The sequence below is a fragment of the Telmatherina bonti genome (genome assembly GCF_933228915.1).
Source record: "Telmatherina bonti genome assembly, chromosome: 7".
Classification (NCBI taxonomy): Eukaryota; Metazoa; Chordata; class Actinopteri; order Atheriniformes; family Telmatherinidae; genus Telmatherina; species Telmatherina bonti.
Window position 1 is genome coordinate 29,286,365 of NC_136625.1, and position 11,990 is coordinate 29,298,354.

The 11,990-nt window shown below is 41.5% G+C and overlaps 1 protein-coding gene across 3 annotated transcripts in view; it reads left to right on the forward strand.

The window, feature by feature from the left end:
* The window catches only part of rnf220a (ring finger protein 220a), a gene marked incomplete at its 5' end in the record, with an annotated part of 158,099 nt that extends 146,215 nt beyond the window's left edge, over positions 1–11,884 (forward strand). For 2 of the 3 annotated variants that reach the window (XM_079244440.1, XM_079244441.1), the window contains 3 exons: positions 846–957; positions 6,543–6,617; positions 10,298–11,884. In XM_079244440.1, the coding sequence (XP_079100566.1) occupies positions 846–957; positions 6,543–6,617; positions 10,298–10,369 (259 nt within the window). In that variant the 3' untranslated portion in view covers positions 10,370–11,884. Of the gene's footprint in view, positions 1–845; positions 958–5,949; positions 6,145–6,542; positions 6,618–10,297 lie in introns of all 3 variants that reach the window. The other variant, XM_079244439.1, reaches the window with a different exon arrangement.
* Positions 11,885–11,990: the final 106 nt, after the last annotated feature.

Here is an 11,990-nt window from a genome sequence, read left to right on the forward strand (position 1 = left end):
TTGATTTAGTTATGGCTGCTTCATATGCTGTCGGACAGTAAAAACACACATTTTCTGTCATCATGCTACACATTTGTCAGAGGAAAGGGAAGACACAGGATGGAATGAAGGACAGCTCGAGGATCAGGAGATGAAGACAAACAAGCAAATAAATCGTCAGGCACAAAGGGCCAGATAGGAAGGCATGCGCAGGATGGGAGAGATGTGAAGTCGGGGAATGGTGAGATTGAGGAGGTGAAGAGAGGGTGGAGTCTGAGGAGAAATTAAAATCAGGTGTCTTGAAGCTGTAAATGTGTGACAAAAAGAACTGTGTAGGATACAGATGTGTTGAAAAGAGGAAAGTAAATACTGTCTGCAAAGAGGACCAAAGGATTCCAGTGTTGCTCAGCTGGGTGTTTGGTTCATACTGAACAACAAAGACAGAAGGTCAGAGCCAAAACCAGCTGGCATTGACAGAACATTTGGAGAGAAACAAACAATGATAACAGCATGAATACACTTACACAAAGAGAGAGGCAGACAGGGAATTTACAGCAGCAGGTTGAAGGTTGTAGCCGAAGGGTCCCAGAGAAATATACTTTGTCTCATCACAGCTCAGCTATACACGTCCAAGTTGTTTTAGCATCACCAAGCCACTCTTAAAGGAAGATCAAGTTTGGGTGGAAAGGAGAAGCAGCACAAACCAAAACACACCCCCAAACCAGAAAGCTCTTGAAGAAGAGTTGATTTAATCCTGGAGGATGTGGCTCAAATGTTTGGGTACTGCTGCAGTAGACCCTTATCAGGGGCTGGTTTTTGTAAGCCTAAACCTAAAATCTTTGTCATTCTCTCTTCTACTGCTGTAGGGTGACGGAGGAGGAGTCCACGGCCACCACCATGGAGGCTCTAAAGGCCCGAATCCGAGAGCTGGAGAAGCAGATACTGCGAGGAGACCGATACAAGTGTCTCATCTGCATGGTCAGTATGACGCCCACACATGTCAAGAGGGCAGCGCATAGCCTTACTTTAGCTTTAGTCACAACTGAAACCACAACTCAAGAGTTGGAGTAGCTCATGGAAATGTTCTTATTGAGTCTTTTAGATCTTTAGCTGCGCTAAATCTAAATGATGGTTTCCACAAAGTGATAAAAGCGGCATTACTGCCCTCAGCCTACTTTCCTCATGTTTTCAAGCAAAAGTCCAGGAACTATTATTGTGTTTGCTGCTGTGTGCTGAGTTCTTGGTGCAGACGTGTGTGTGTGTGTGTGTGTGTTATTGCTACGAGAGTTTCATTTACTTAGTTTGTGAACACTGTCACTGTTTGCTGGTTGTGTTCCTGTTGTGTTGTGGTGGTTGTAGCTCTTTGCATGTCTTTGCAAGTCAACTAGATTGTCTGATGGCATAAATGTTGCGCTTCAAAATTCACCAGCTAATCATTTTTATTTGCCAAAGCAGTGCTGGTTCAGGATTGGTGGTCAGTTCTTAGTTGGTTTTATAAATAAACCATGTATTGGTTCGGTTTCCACAACCAGATATGAGCGGACTCACATTATGACATCACTTAACGTCGTCTCCTATACATATTTGAACTCCAGTATATTCTGGAAAAGGACTACAGTTCATGGTTTTTCTAAATGTTCCTGCAATGGAATGTCACAATTTTAGTGTAGTTTTATAAATGCTAGTGTAAAACACAATTATTCTTTCTAAACATCTTTCATAAAATTCAACCGTCACGTTCAAATATTGGCCAACAATAGTGCTGCTAAATGACCTATAGTACAAAGCCGATTGTGTTAAAACACCTGGGAGTGCCTGTAAAGCGATTTCCAGACACTGTTTGAAATGACTGCATAATAATTACTAAACATTTCTTGTTTTAAAAGTTTAGTTTAAACATGTTCTTTAATTTACAATATTTACAAGAGTTACCATAAATCTTCATGTTTCATGTTTGAAAAGGAGTATGCAGAAGTATACAGTACACTAAAACTCCAGCTCTATCAAACAACTCCAGTTTCCTACCCCACAATAGTTAAAAAAAATAAATAAATAATACACATCCTTTCCTCCCTTTTGTCAAGAAAACATAAATAAATAAAAGACCACAATGTATCTGGCTTCATGGTTTAACTGTTGTTCTTCAAGCTTATATTTATTTAATATTTATATTTTGTACGTAAAACTGCTGGAAAAGGAAAATGAGAGAAACACAGATGTCAGGTTGTTCTAATGCTGCTTGAACCATTTTTATTTTAAACTAATTAGAAGCTAAACCAGCTAAACATGGTGGTCACAGTACTTTAACCCCTCTGGTTGGTCCATAAAATCTCACCTCCAGCTCCCAGCTCGAGTGGCCCAGCAGAGTTTATCTGGACTGGAGCCACTATTTGGAAATGGGAAGAACTGGTTCTCAGTTCTGAACCAGTCCTGAACTTTGTTCAAAACCGGCTTAACTTGGCTTCTAATTTCAAGTATTATATCTCTAAGTTTTTTAATATATATTTATGACTGTGCAATGCATGATGGGGGTTAAGTAGAATCATCATTGCTTCACAGCTTGTATTGACGATCTGTTGACTCACAGTTCGATAAGATAAGCGACATGTCTTTTACAGTACAAAGAAGAAGCAGGAACATTAATGTTCATCAGACACTTGTACAGATTGTACAACTTAAACACCCTCATCTCACACCACCCATCAACAATTGTGTTGTCACTTTATGTCAAGTACACACCCCGTCATCCTTCAAGCTTCTGGACAGTGCAACATCAGCATCCCATGCTTTTGCTTGTCTGTACGTGTAATGGTGTGTGTGTGTATGTGTGTGTGTGTACAGTGGGTAATTACCAACGCCCGCACTTCCTAAAGGTCGCCGGGTGCCTGAGGTGACACGGAGGGCAAGGCACAGTGATCGATCACTCACTGGCCCATGGACACATGGCTCTTCTCCGCTCATCTGTCACTGTCCCTTATCTCACACACATACACACACTGAGGCACACACAGAAACACACGTATGTGTACGCACCTGGACATCTTCCATCTAATCTGTCTCCGTCTGTCTTTAAGTTGTCTCCTCGCTCCCACCCTGTCACTTTGTCTGATCTAAAAGTCATCAGATTGCTCCCACTTGTTGGGCTGAGGGGGTGATTTCAAAGATTTCTGTTTTCCTGCAGAGTTGAGATTCTGTAACATGGATGCATTGATTGCCACAGCTGCTGTCAAGTTCAAGCAGATGTTCCTTTGTCTCTTACATATTTAACCTTTTTGTGTCATGTGTGACTGCAAACCAACCATCTCCTGTTTAAAAACACAAAAAAAGTTATTTGCCTTTATCTGGCCATGTTGATGGCCATGGTTTTTGGTGGGCTTCTATCCCCATCTGCTGGTCATCTAAGGAAGCAAAATTCAGTTTTTACAAGATACCTGACATACGTTTTATTTAAGAAAGCCCTGTACTGTTTGTGAAATAAGTAAATGTGATGTTTGTACTAACTGTTGTCTAAGAGTGTGAATTAAACAAAGGGAATAGATTCAGTGATATCAACAATAATTGACAATGTTAGTTACATCTGTAAAATTATTCCCCAGGATTAATTAATATTTTATGAGTTCTCTTGTGTTACTACAAGACTTAAAGGAAAAACTACTTTTTTTCCATAAATTTGTACCAGACAACAGTGTCTCATTAACTGCTGAAAAACATTAAATCAAACATGGATTTCTATAAACCTTGATCGACTTAATAAAATAACCATTTACTCAAAGCATAGTTTAGGATTTTAATGTGTAAAGTCGTGATACAGTCCATATCTCTAGCTTGTTTATTAGATATATTTACATACTATAAAGAGGAAAGATGTATAAAGATAAATGAAAATACAGTTTCTAAAACAAAAATAAAAAAGGTTTTTACTCTTCATTGTTCTTTCCTGTAATTTAGTTAAAGTGGAACTATTATGTGCATTTCAGGCTAATTTATTTTTATTTCTGAGACCAGAAGGGCTGGGATTGATCAAGTTATTGTCACAAATCGCTTTATTTACTTCAGACCGACCCTTTCCGTAGGCTGTCAGATCAGCCTGCGGGCAAAACAAGTGGATTGAGACTCTTCCGCATTAAGCCCCGCCTCCCGCCACTGCACTACATCGGGAGCGCGCACCGCAATTGCTTTTGCCGTCATTGTAACGTCTCATAAACAGAAGGATTAGGCTAATATGAACTCAATTAAAAAAAAAAAAAAAAATACAATGTCAACACATAGCATACAGCCCTACATGTTGGAACCTGAATCAGACCCTGAAAACGAAGTGGAAAACAGCAACCCACAGCAACGAATGCAGCAGGATGTCTCTCTTTGGTAAACTCACCAGTCATCGTTGGAAATAACTTTATCCCACGTTTTCCACCCGCCTGATGTATTTGTACATGCCCTTGTTAACCAGTAGAAGGTAACCAATCACCGAACCTTATCCCCCGGGACGTCACAAGGATTTCCAAGTAGAAAAAACTCTCTAAAACGACGCGTTTTTCGTTGCCATGGAAACCGAACGGAGAGCGTGCTGGAACTCAAATTCAAACTCAAACATGCGTTTTAAGTGATAAAAAACAGTGCCGTTCACATGTCTGATGAGGATTCAACACTGTAACACTGTAAAAAGCTCAGAAAACGCCAAATACCATAATACCGTCCTAGAAACGGCTCTCCAGGCTTTTTGAAGCACTTTCCACAGCTCTTCTCTGGATGTTGGCCGCCTTGTTTTGTTCTCTTTCAAGATGATTCCACACTGATTTAGTGATGATGAGCTTCATGCTCTGGAGAAGATTGATAACTTCATCAGACCCGTTTCCACTGGTTTTCAGTCCAGGTCTTGGGTCATTTATTTTGACCTTTTCTCCCCATTTCCCTTCCTTATGAATACCTTCTTGAGAGCTACCCTTCTGTAGAGACATTGAAAGCTGAAGATTTAGGTGCTTTTCTCAGGTCATCTCTTTAAGACCCTGTTCTTCTACAGAACAGATTCTTGGTGGCTTATCAGACTTTTCACTCGTCCGGTATGAAGTGTTAGTAAAACTCCGGCTGAGTTGCTTGTAATATCCTTTACCTTCTCCGAGTTCGGATGAAACTTTGACATTCCTTTCTCAAAGGTCCATTTCAATTAGTTATATATAGATTTAGTGCAAAACTGAATTTCCCTGGACAGCCATCTTGTGCATGCTACAAACTTTATTCCATTTCTGTCTTTTCAAGTTCTTTTTGCATCTCAACAGCATTTACTCATTAAAAAATGAAGAAAATTACTTCAAACTGAGGAAATCTGTTTAGATTTGTCCACATCTGCATCTAAGTGTGGATTATTTCGCCCATGCTTTTGGGATATACAAAGTTCTTCATCTGTTGAGTTAGCATCATTCTTAGCAACAATAACGACATTCCTCTGTAAGTTATCAGGTACAAGGACTGAAGTGGAAATGAGTGAAAAAGCAGTAAAAATGTTGGAAGACAAACTTTAACAGACCACCAGGAAGCCTGAAGAAAATGGCTTGGGACCACTTTAAGACATCCCAAGAAAATGACGGAAGGTTTAAGACTGTGGCAGTCTGTCGTCACGAGGAAAGGGAAAGAGCGAGAGCTCATCAACCTGGTTGAAATGCACAAATATGTATTATTTGTAATGTCAGGCAAAGTTATCATGTCATGAAACCAATTAAACATTTAGTTAGTTTTTGGATAGTAACCAGTAAAATATCGCAGCATTTCTGCCTTTTTTAGTATTCTAGGAAAATCATCATCCATCGTTGTGTCGTGCCTGTTTTTATTGGTGAACACCCCGGCGTCTGTTGGCGTGTGTGTTGTGCTTTGGAGTTTGATAGCGATCAGTACGGCTCTGTGATTAGCTGCCACCTTTCGTCCCCCGACCCCTCTCCTGTCCCACCCCCCACCCCTCCCCCCCTCCTTCCGCAGAGAAAGCCTGCTATCCATTCAGGCGCAGACATCAAGTGCATAGGGGCGTGGCCAGGATCCCAGCCACTGGCCAATGAGGTTGGAGAGAGGCGACCTAAGTCCCTCCCCTTAGGCCTCTACTGCCTGTACAGGGGCCTTGTGATTGGTGGTTACAGCAGCGGCATAAAGAGGCTCCTCCCACAGCCCCTACGGAGGGTAAGGCACCCCCCTCCCTCCCTCCTTTGCTCCTCTTCCTCCCCCTCTCCCCACCATTCCTCCCTCATCTCTCTGTTCTTTTCGTGAGGAAAAGAAAGGAGCGCTCGTTCACGACTTTCTCCCGCATCTTCTCCCTGTGCCTGCCCTCCTCCATGCTTGCCCGGTGTCGTGCCAGTGTTTGCGTGTCGGTGTTTGACCCACAGGCTGCTGGTTCTGTGGCTCCCATTGTGCTGCCTTGCTCAGCGGTTTATGGCTGCTGCCTCTGTCACTCCATGTATAGTGGTCTAATGTTGTGGCTCAGTCAGGAAATGTGTTGCAAAGTAAAATAACTGATGTGTGTGTGTGTGTGTGTGTCCCTTGAATATGGTGTCATTATCATGTGTCTCTGTTTTCTTCAGGACTCCTACACGATGCCGCTCACCTCCATCCAGTGCTGGCACGTTCACTGTGAAGAGTGCTGGCTCAGGACTCTGGTACGCTCAAACACACACACACACACACACACATCCTAACTCCTCTGTTCTGCAGGGCAGCTCCTCTTGATATGCAGTTATTGCAGCCTCATTTCATAGTCAGTGAGTTTCTCTGTACTTGTGCCCCATGGGGAGAAACTAAAATGGAATATTCCCCAAATGGCCTGTTCTCTCTCTGCACGCACAATCCAAGCAGTGCAAACACTTCCAGTCTCAGTAGGGGAAGAGCTTAGATGGAATGGTCCCCAAAAGGCTTGTTAATGTTGGAATAAAGTGGTTAGCTCTAACTCCAATGTGGTTTTTTTTTTTTTTTTTTTTTTCTTTTATACAAAATGCCTCAGGTCTGCACACAAACACACATTTCTGTGATTTTGTTGGTTATTAGTTAGTCTAATATGTTCAGTATAGTGTAATTACCTGGTGCTAATGTGCTAAATGGAGCATAGAAGACAACAGTGTGCCGTAATATGGAAGTGTTCCCTGTACTGGGCGGATAAACAGTCGACTTATTGACTCTTTTTTTTCCCTCATATTTCGTCTGTCTTCCCATGTTCTGAATGACTCAGTTTTCTGGACTCACTTTTCCACACTCCTTGTTTTCCAGTTTTGTGACATGCTCCATGTCAAACCTCCTCCTACTCTTCAGCAGATTACGTTTCCCAGTTTTAACCCACAAAAATGTCACTAACAGGGACAGTGTTGTTGAGAGCACACAGTGTAGTGTAAGACGTAGGATTGCTGTAATTGTTGGAATACTGTCTAGTTGCAGAAAGAACTTTGTGTTATTCCTGCATTCAGAAACTTTTTTTTTTTTTTTGCCAAGTCCAAACTTGACTTGAATGTGCAACAAAATAGAGGAATTTCAGTTCAGCATTATTTGTACAGTGCATGTTCATGACAAAGTCTCTTACAGACACTGCCTGATTTTAATGCAATTAAAACAAATCGGTGATGTGATCCACATGAGTTAAACTTACAGCGTGATCACTGTGTTCATATAAGACAGTTCATAAAAATAATTGCTTAGCTAAGGAAACCAACGGATTACAGTGGATTTGTGGTTTATCACCCATCCTGAGGTTACATCGGGTGTCAGGGGACAGTGGAGGATAAACTGCCAGAACCAGACCCAGGAGGGGTCCCTCCTGCTGTTTGGCAGTAAAGTAAACTTTATATCTAAGTTAAAAGTGGTCTTTTGGGGAAAATACAGTTTTTGTTTTTTGTTTTTTTATTTCAGCCTCATCTTAAATTATTATTTCTAATTTTGTTTTCTTCCTTAGATCCACCAGTTGTGGGTCTGGGGATGTACCCTAGTGCCTTATAGATCACTGCAGGTCTTTTCCTCTGTTTGTAAATGTGACCAGCTCAGAAGTTAAAAACTAATCAGACACCCACAAATCATTTCTCATCTCTGAGTTCAGGCTCATTGTGTTTTCAAGAAACGTACTAAATTAAAGCCAAATCAGGCACACCACTGTCGACACTGCTGCCTTTACTCTGCTTTCTCCTGGCATTTATGTGTGCTAATAACTCTCTGGAACAATTATTGTGTACAAACCAAACAGCAGCCTGTGCATGTTTTTGAAATTAGTTGTACTGTAATTCAGCATTTAGGAGAAAGCTTTGTTTCCATCTGCTGTGAACCTGTGTGTCTGTGTGTGCATGTGTATGTGTATTACTGGTCTAATGTATGGGGCATTAAACTCATAGCCTAGAGACAGCTATAAAAACACAAGGACCGCGCTGATCAAAGTAAATGCCGCGGAATCTAGTTAAGGCCAATCCTCCCCTTCTTCTTATGGCTGTAATGAGCACGGCAGATGGAGCGCAGCGTGACAGGCGCACACCCACACACGCTTACCGTCCTCTATAAGCAGGGCTACTGAAAATTGACAGGCGACCATCAAAACAGTGGAAATGTTCCTGGAAATATAGTTAAAAAAGATGGTTAAATAAAAAAAAAACTAAGACACTTGCAGAATGCTGCATGTTGATATTTGTCAGCAAAATTCAGGATATGAGTTTCCAAGATTTTTCCGTCCAAGTGATGATGCTGTGCACGAGTTTTGGTTACAAATAAAAAATCTGCTTCTGTTCATTTGAACCCTAAAAAGCCAAACATCATATTTCATACATACAGTTACTGAAACCCATAACATCACTTTATGGTAAAAACTTTGCTCAAAATCCTGTAGAACACAATCTGATACATGTATTCTGCCCCCTAATAGATACCAGTAAGCAGCAGATTACACTGTAACAATGTAGACGTATAACATGGTAATAAATGTTCATTTTTTAGGTATGTTTTGTTAAAGGGTCAAATAAAGACCCATATCCAAAATATTTGACTTTTCTTTTCCCATCTTTTCTTTAATCGGGCCTGAAAGGGTTAAACCTTCCCAAATCTTTCCTCACATCCAACCTCATCCTTGCGTTTTTTTCTTCACCTTTCTCTTAAATCTGTCCAGAGTGTTCAGAAGCCACAAAGCTGCTTTGCAGGAGTCTGATCTGTGGCGTAAAAACACTTTTTGTAGCCTCTGAATTAGCGCCAAAGACTTTAGTTAGTGGCGTTCGGGGAAACAGGTATAAAGATCTGTGAGGGTTAGATAAAACTAATCGTTTTGCAAGTACAAGCGCTGCATTCTTTTTGAGACACGTTTGATGTTACATCCAGCTTTGTGTTTTTAGTGAGACAAACTGATCTAAAGCATACTTTTCCCCCAAATCCCATGCTTAGATTACACTAGACTGTTGGGAAATCTGGGATGAGCTACAGTCATGGACGGATGTCGTCGCATGTTGGTCTGTGAGCAGACTTCTGCCTTGAAGCTTTGATTTCAGCAGTTTGCAGTTCACCATCTTTGCCACTAGAAGTGACATCGATACAATGGTTTGGACAGTTCACCTGTTACTTAGTGTGGCCCCGCCCACTATAATGTACCACCCATGAGGGGACAAATTGGCTCCCAACTTTTCAAAATGTGAACTTTGAGTTATTTTTATGCATAGCAGGTTTCGCTGCATTTCACCTAAAAGGTAGAATTTATAGGACCACATCTACATCTGCAGACCGACATGAAAGCCTTGGATGTCCTGTTGTCCATGCAAACAGAAGAAAATCACACATGATATTCATGTTGAATCCAGATGGGAATTTGTTTACATATTTTTTGACATTTACCTTTAATCTGTAACCAAAACACAGTAGGAACTCCCAGCAGGAATGTTCTTGCAGCCAGCTGCTCCAACATGGAACAAACATGGCTGCTAGACAAGCGGTGGAGGACAGTTATGAAGACCACCCAGTCAGGATCCTGTAACACTGTCAGCTCTGTGCTGCATATTATCGCCTGCTGCTTTACTGCAGATGGCACAGTATCAAAGCAATGCGGAGGGAGAGGAAGAGGGCTGAAGGAAGATGGGTTAGACTCACACTGGAGGAGGAGGTAGTGAGAGTCACTAGAAATTTTCGCACATCTGTCAAACGTTGTTAGAAGTTTACGGAATTGTAAACTCAGAGCTGTGCATGCTTCACTTCTGTGGCGGCCTGATCTGGGTTTCCTGTGTTTTTTTTTTTCCCCCCCTCTTATTTCCAAGTCGTGTTTTCATAAGAAGACCACATTTAATAATGTCACATAATTTAATTGAGTTGACTTTTCTCTGTCTGTTCATCACAGGGGAACAAGAAGTTGTGCCCGCAGTGCAACACCATCACCTCGCCCGGAGACCTGAGGCGTGTCTATTTGTAAAGAGCACAACCCTCACCTCTCTCACCTCTTCATCCTTCCTGTCCGTTCCTCCATCTTGGATTTCAACCTCTCCCTACCGATCGACTTTTTTTTTTTTTTTTTTTCCTTCTTCTTCTGCTTCTTCTCTTGTGGACTAGGTCAGTAGCTCTGAACCCTGTGAGAGCATCCAGAGACAAGATGGCTGTCTGTAAGACGCCGCTGACTGTCAGGGTGAAACTGGCTTGAACAAATGATTGCGCAGCACTCAGTGACTCTCAGGCTGACTTCATTGTTTCTCACTTGGACTAAAATAAAAATGGAGATCTGCAATCCCAGATGGTTAAAATGTTTGTTTCCACTGAAAGACTTTCCCTCAGTGGAGATGCTGAAAGCCCAGGCGAGCCCTTCTGATGCCACGCAGCACTTTGCTGCTGGAATTGGACCCTGAAAGGACCCTGCTACAGAGTTTTCCCCCCTTTTTTTATCCTTTCGTAGTGCTGGACAGCAGGCACAACCATGATGACTTGGCAAAGTTTTTTTTTCCCTTGTTGCAGAAACTACTAAAGTAAACAAACTGGGTCCGGTCCACTAAAATTGAGCTTTCAGCCAAACTGAGAATAACCTCAAACTTTGAAAAGGAGTTTTCTTCTCCCAAGCCCTGTTCTCCCTCTTCACCTCCCTTCTTTTGTGGCGTTCTCGTGACGTAAACCAAATCCCCCCCCCCCCCCCCCCTCCTCCTCCATGATGCAGTGCAAGCACATGTAATATAGTTCTATGTATGTTTACAGTGTTGGGTGTAAATGACATAGAGTTCATACACATGTACACACAAACACATTACCATGAGAAGACACACTGAAATATATAATATCAAAGTCCTTTTCTAAGTCGGAAGGGTTTGGGAATAATGTTTTGAGGGGGGAAAAAAAGGGCGGGCATAAAAAGCCTTCTGTATTTTTGAAGAAAAAAAAAAAACATCATTTGAAAATTTGTTGAAGTTTTATTTGACTGTACAGGAATATTAATGATTAAAAAAAAAAGAAAAGTAATAAACTACTTCAGATTAGATGGTCAAAGTTTAGGTGGTGTAATCTTTCTGCAATGCCCTGAAAAATTGTAGGTCTGAACATGAAGCAAGGACTTATGTGTCAGTTTTCTGGAATGGGAGGATCCCTGCTGCCCAAGGTTCCCCGCAGACAAGCAGAACTGGTTGAAACTGTGTGAAGTTCTTTTAACTCCCTCCATTTCTTCTTCCTGTCAGATGGGGCTACAACATGCTCAAATTATAGTCTAGTCTTTTTTTTTTTTTTTTCTTACCCTTACATGTCTCAAAAGAAGGTTTTTCTATTATTCTCATACTGCTATGCTGCAAAAAAGAGGGAAAAAAAAAAGTTCAAGGGCAGGTTCTTTTAAAGCTACATCAGATGAGTGAAGGCTCTGGAAAAAGGATGCCCAAGGCTGAACTGGCAATCTCCGGATCCCACAGCATTTCCCCTTTCCCCTTCCAGCATCAGCAGCCAAGGTGGTGATGTGCTTTGTGTTTGTAAAACTATGTAATCTGTGATGTCTGTATTGTTGTAAGAAACACTGAAAAAAAGAAAAATAAAACTTCTCAAATACCACGAGTCATGTTCTTCACGCA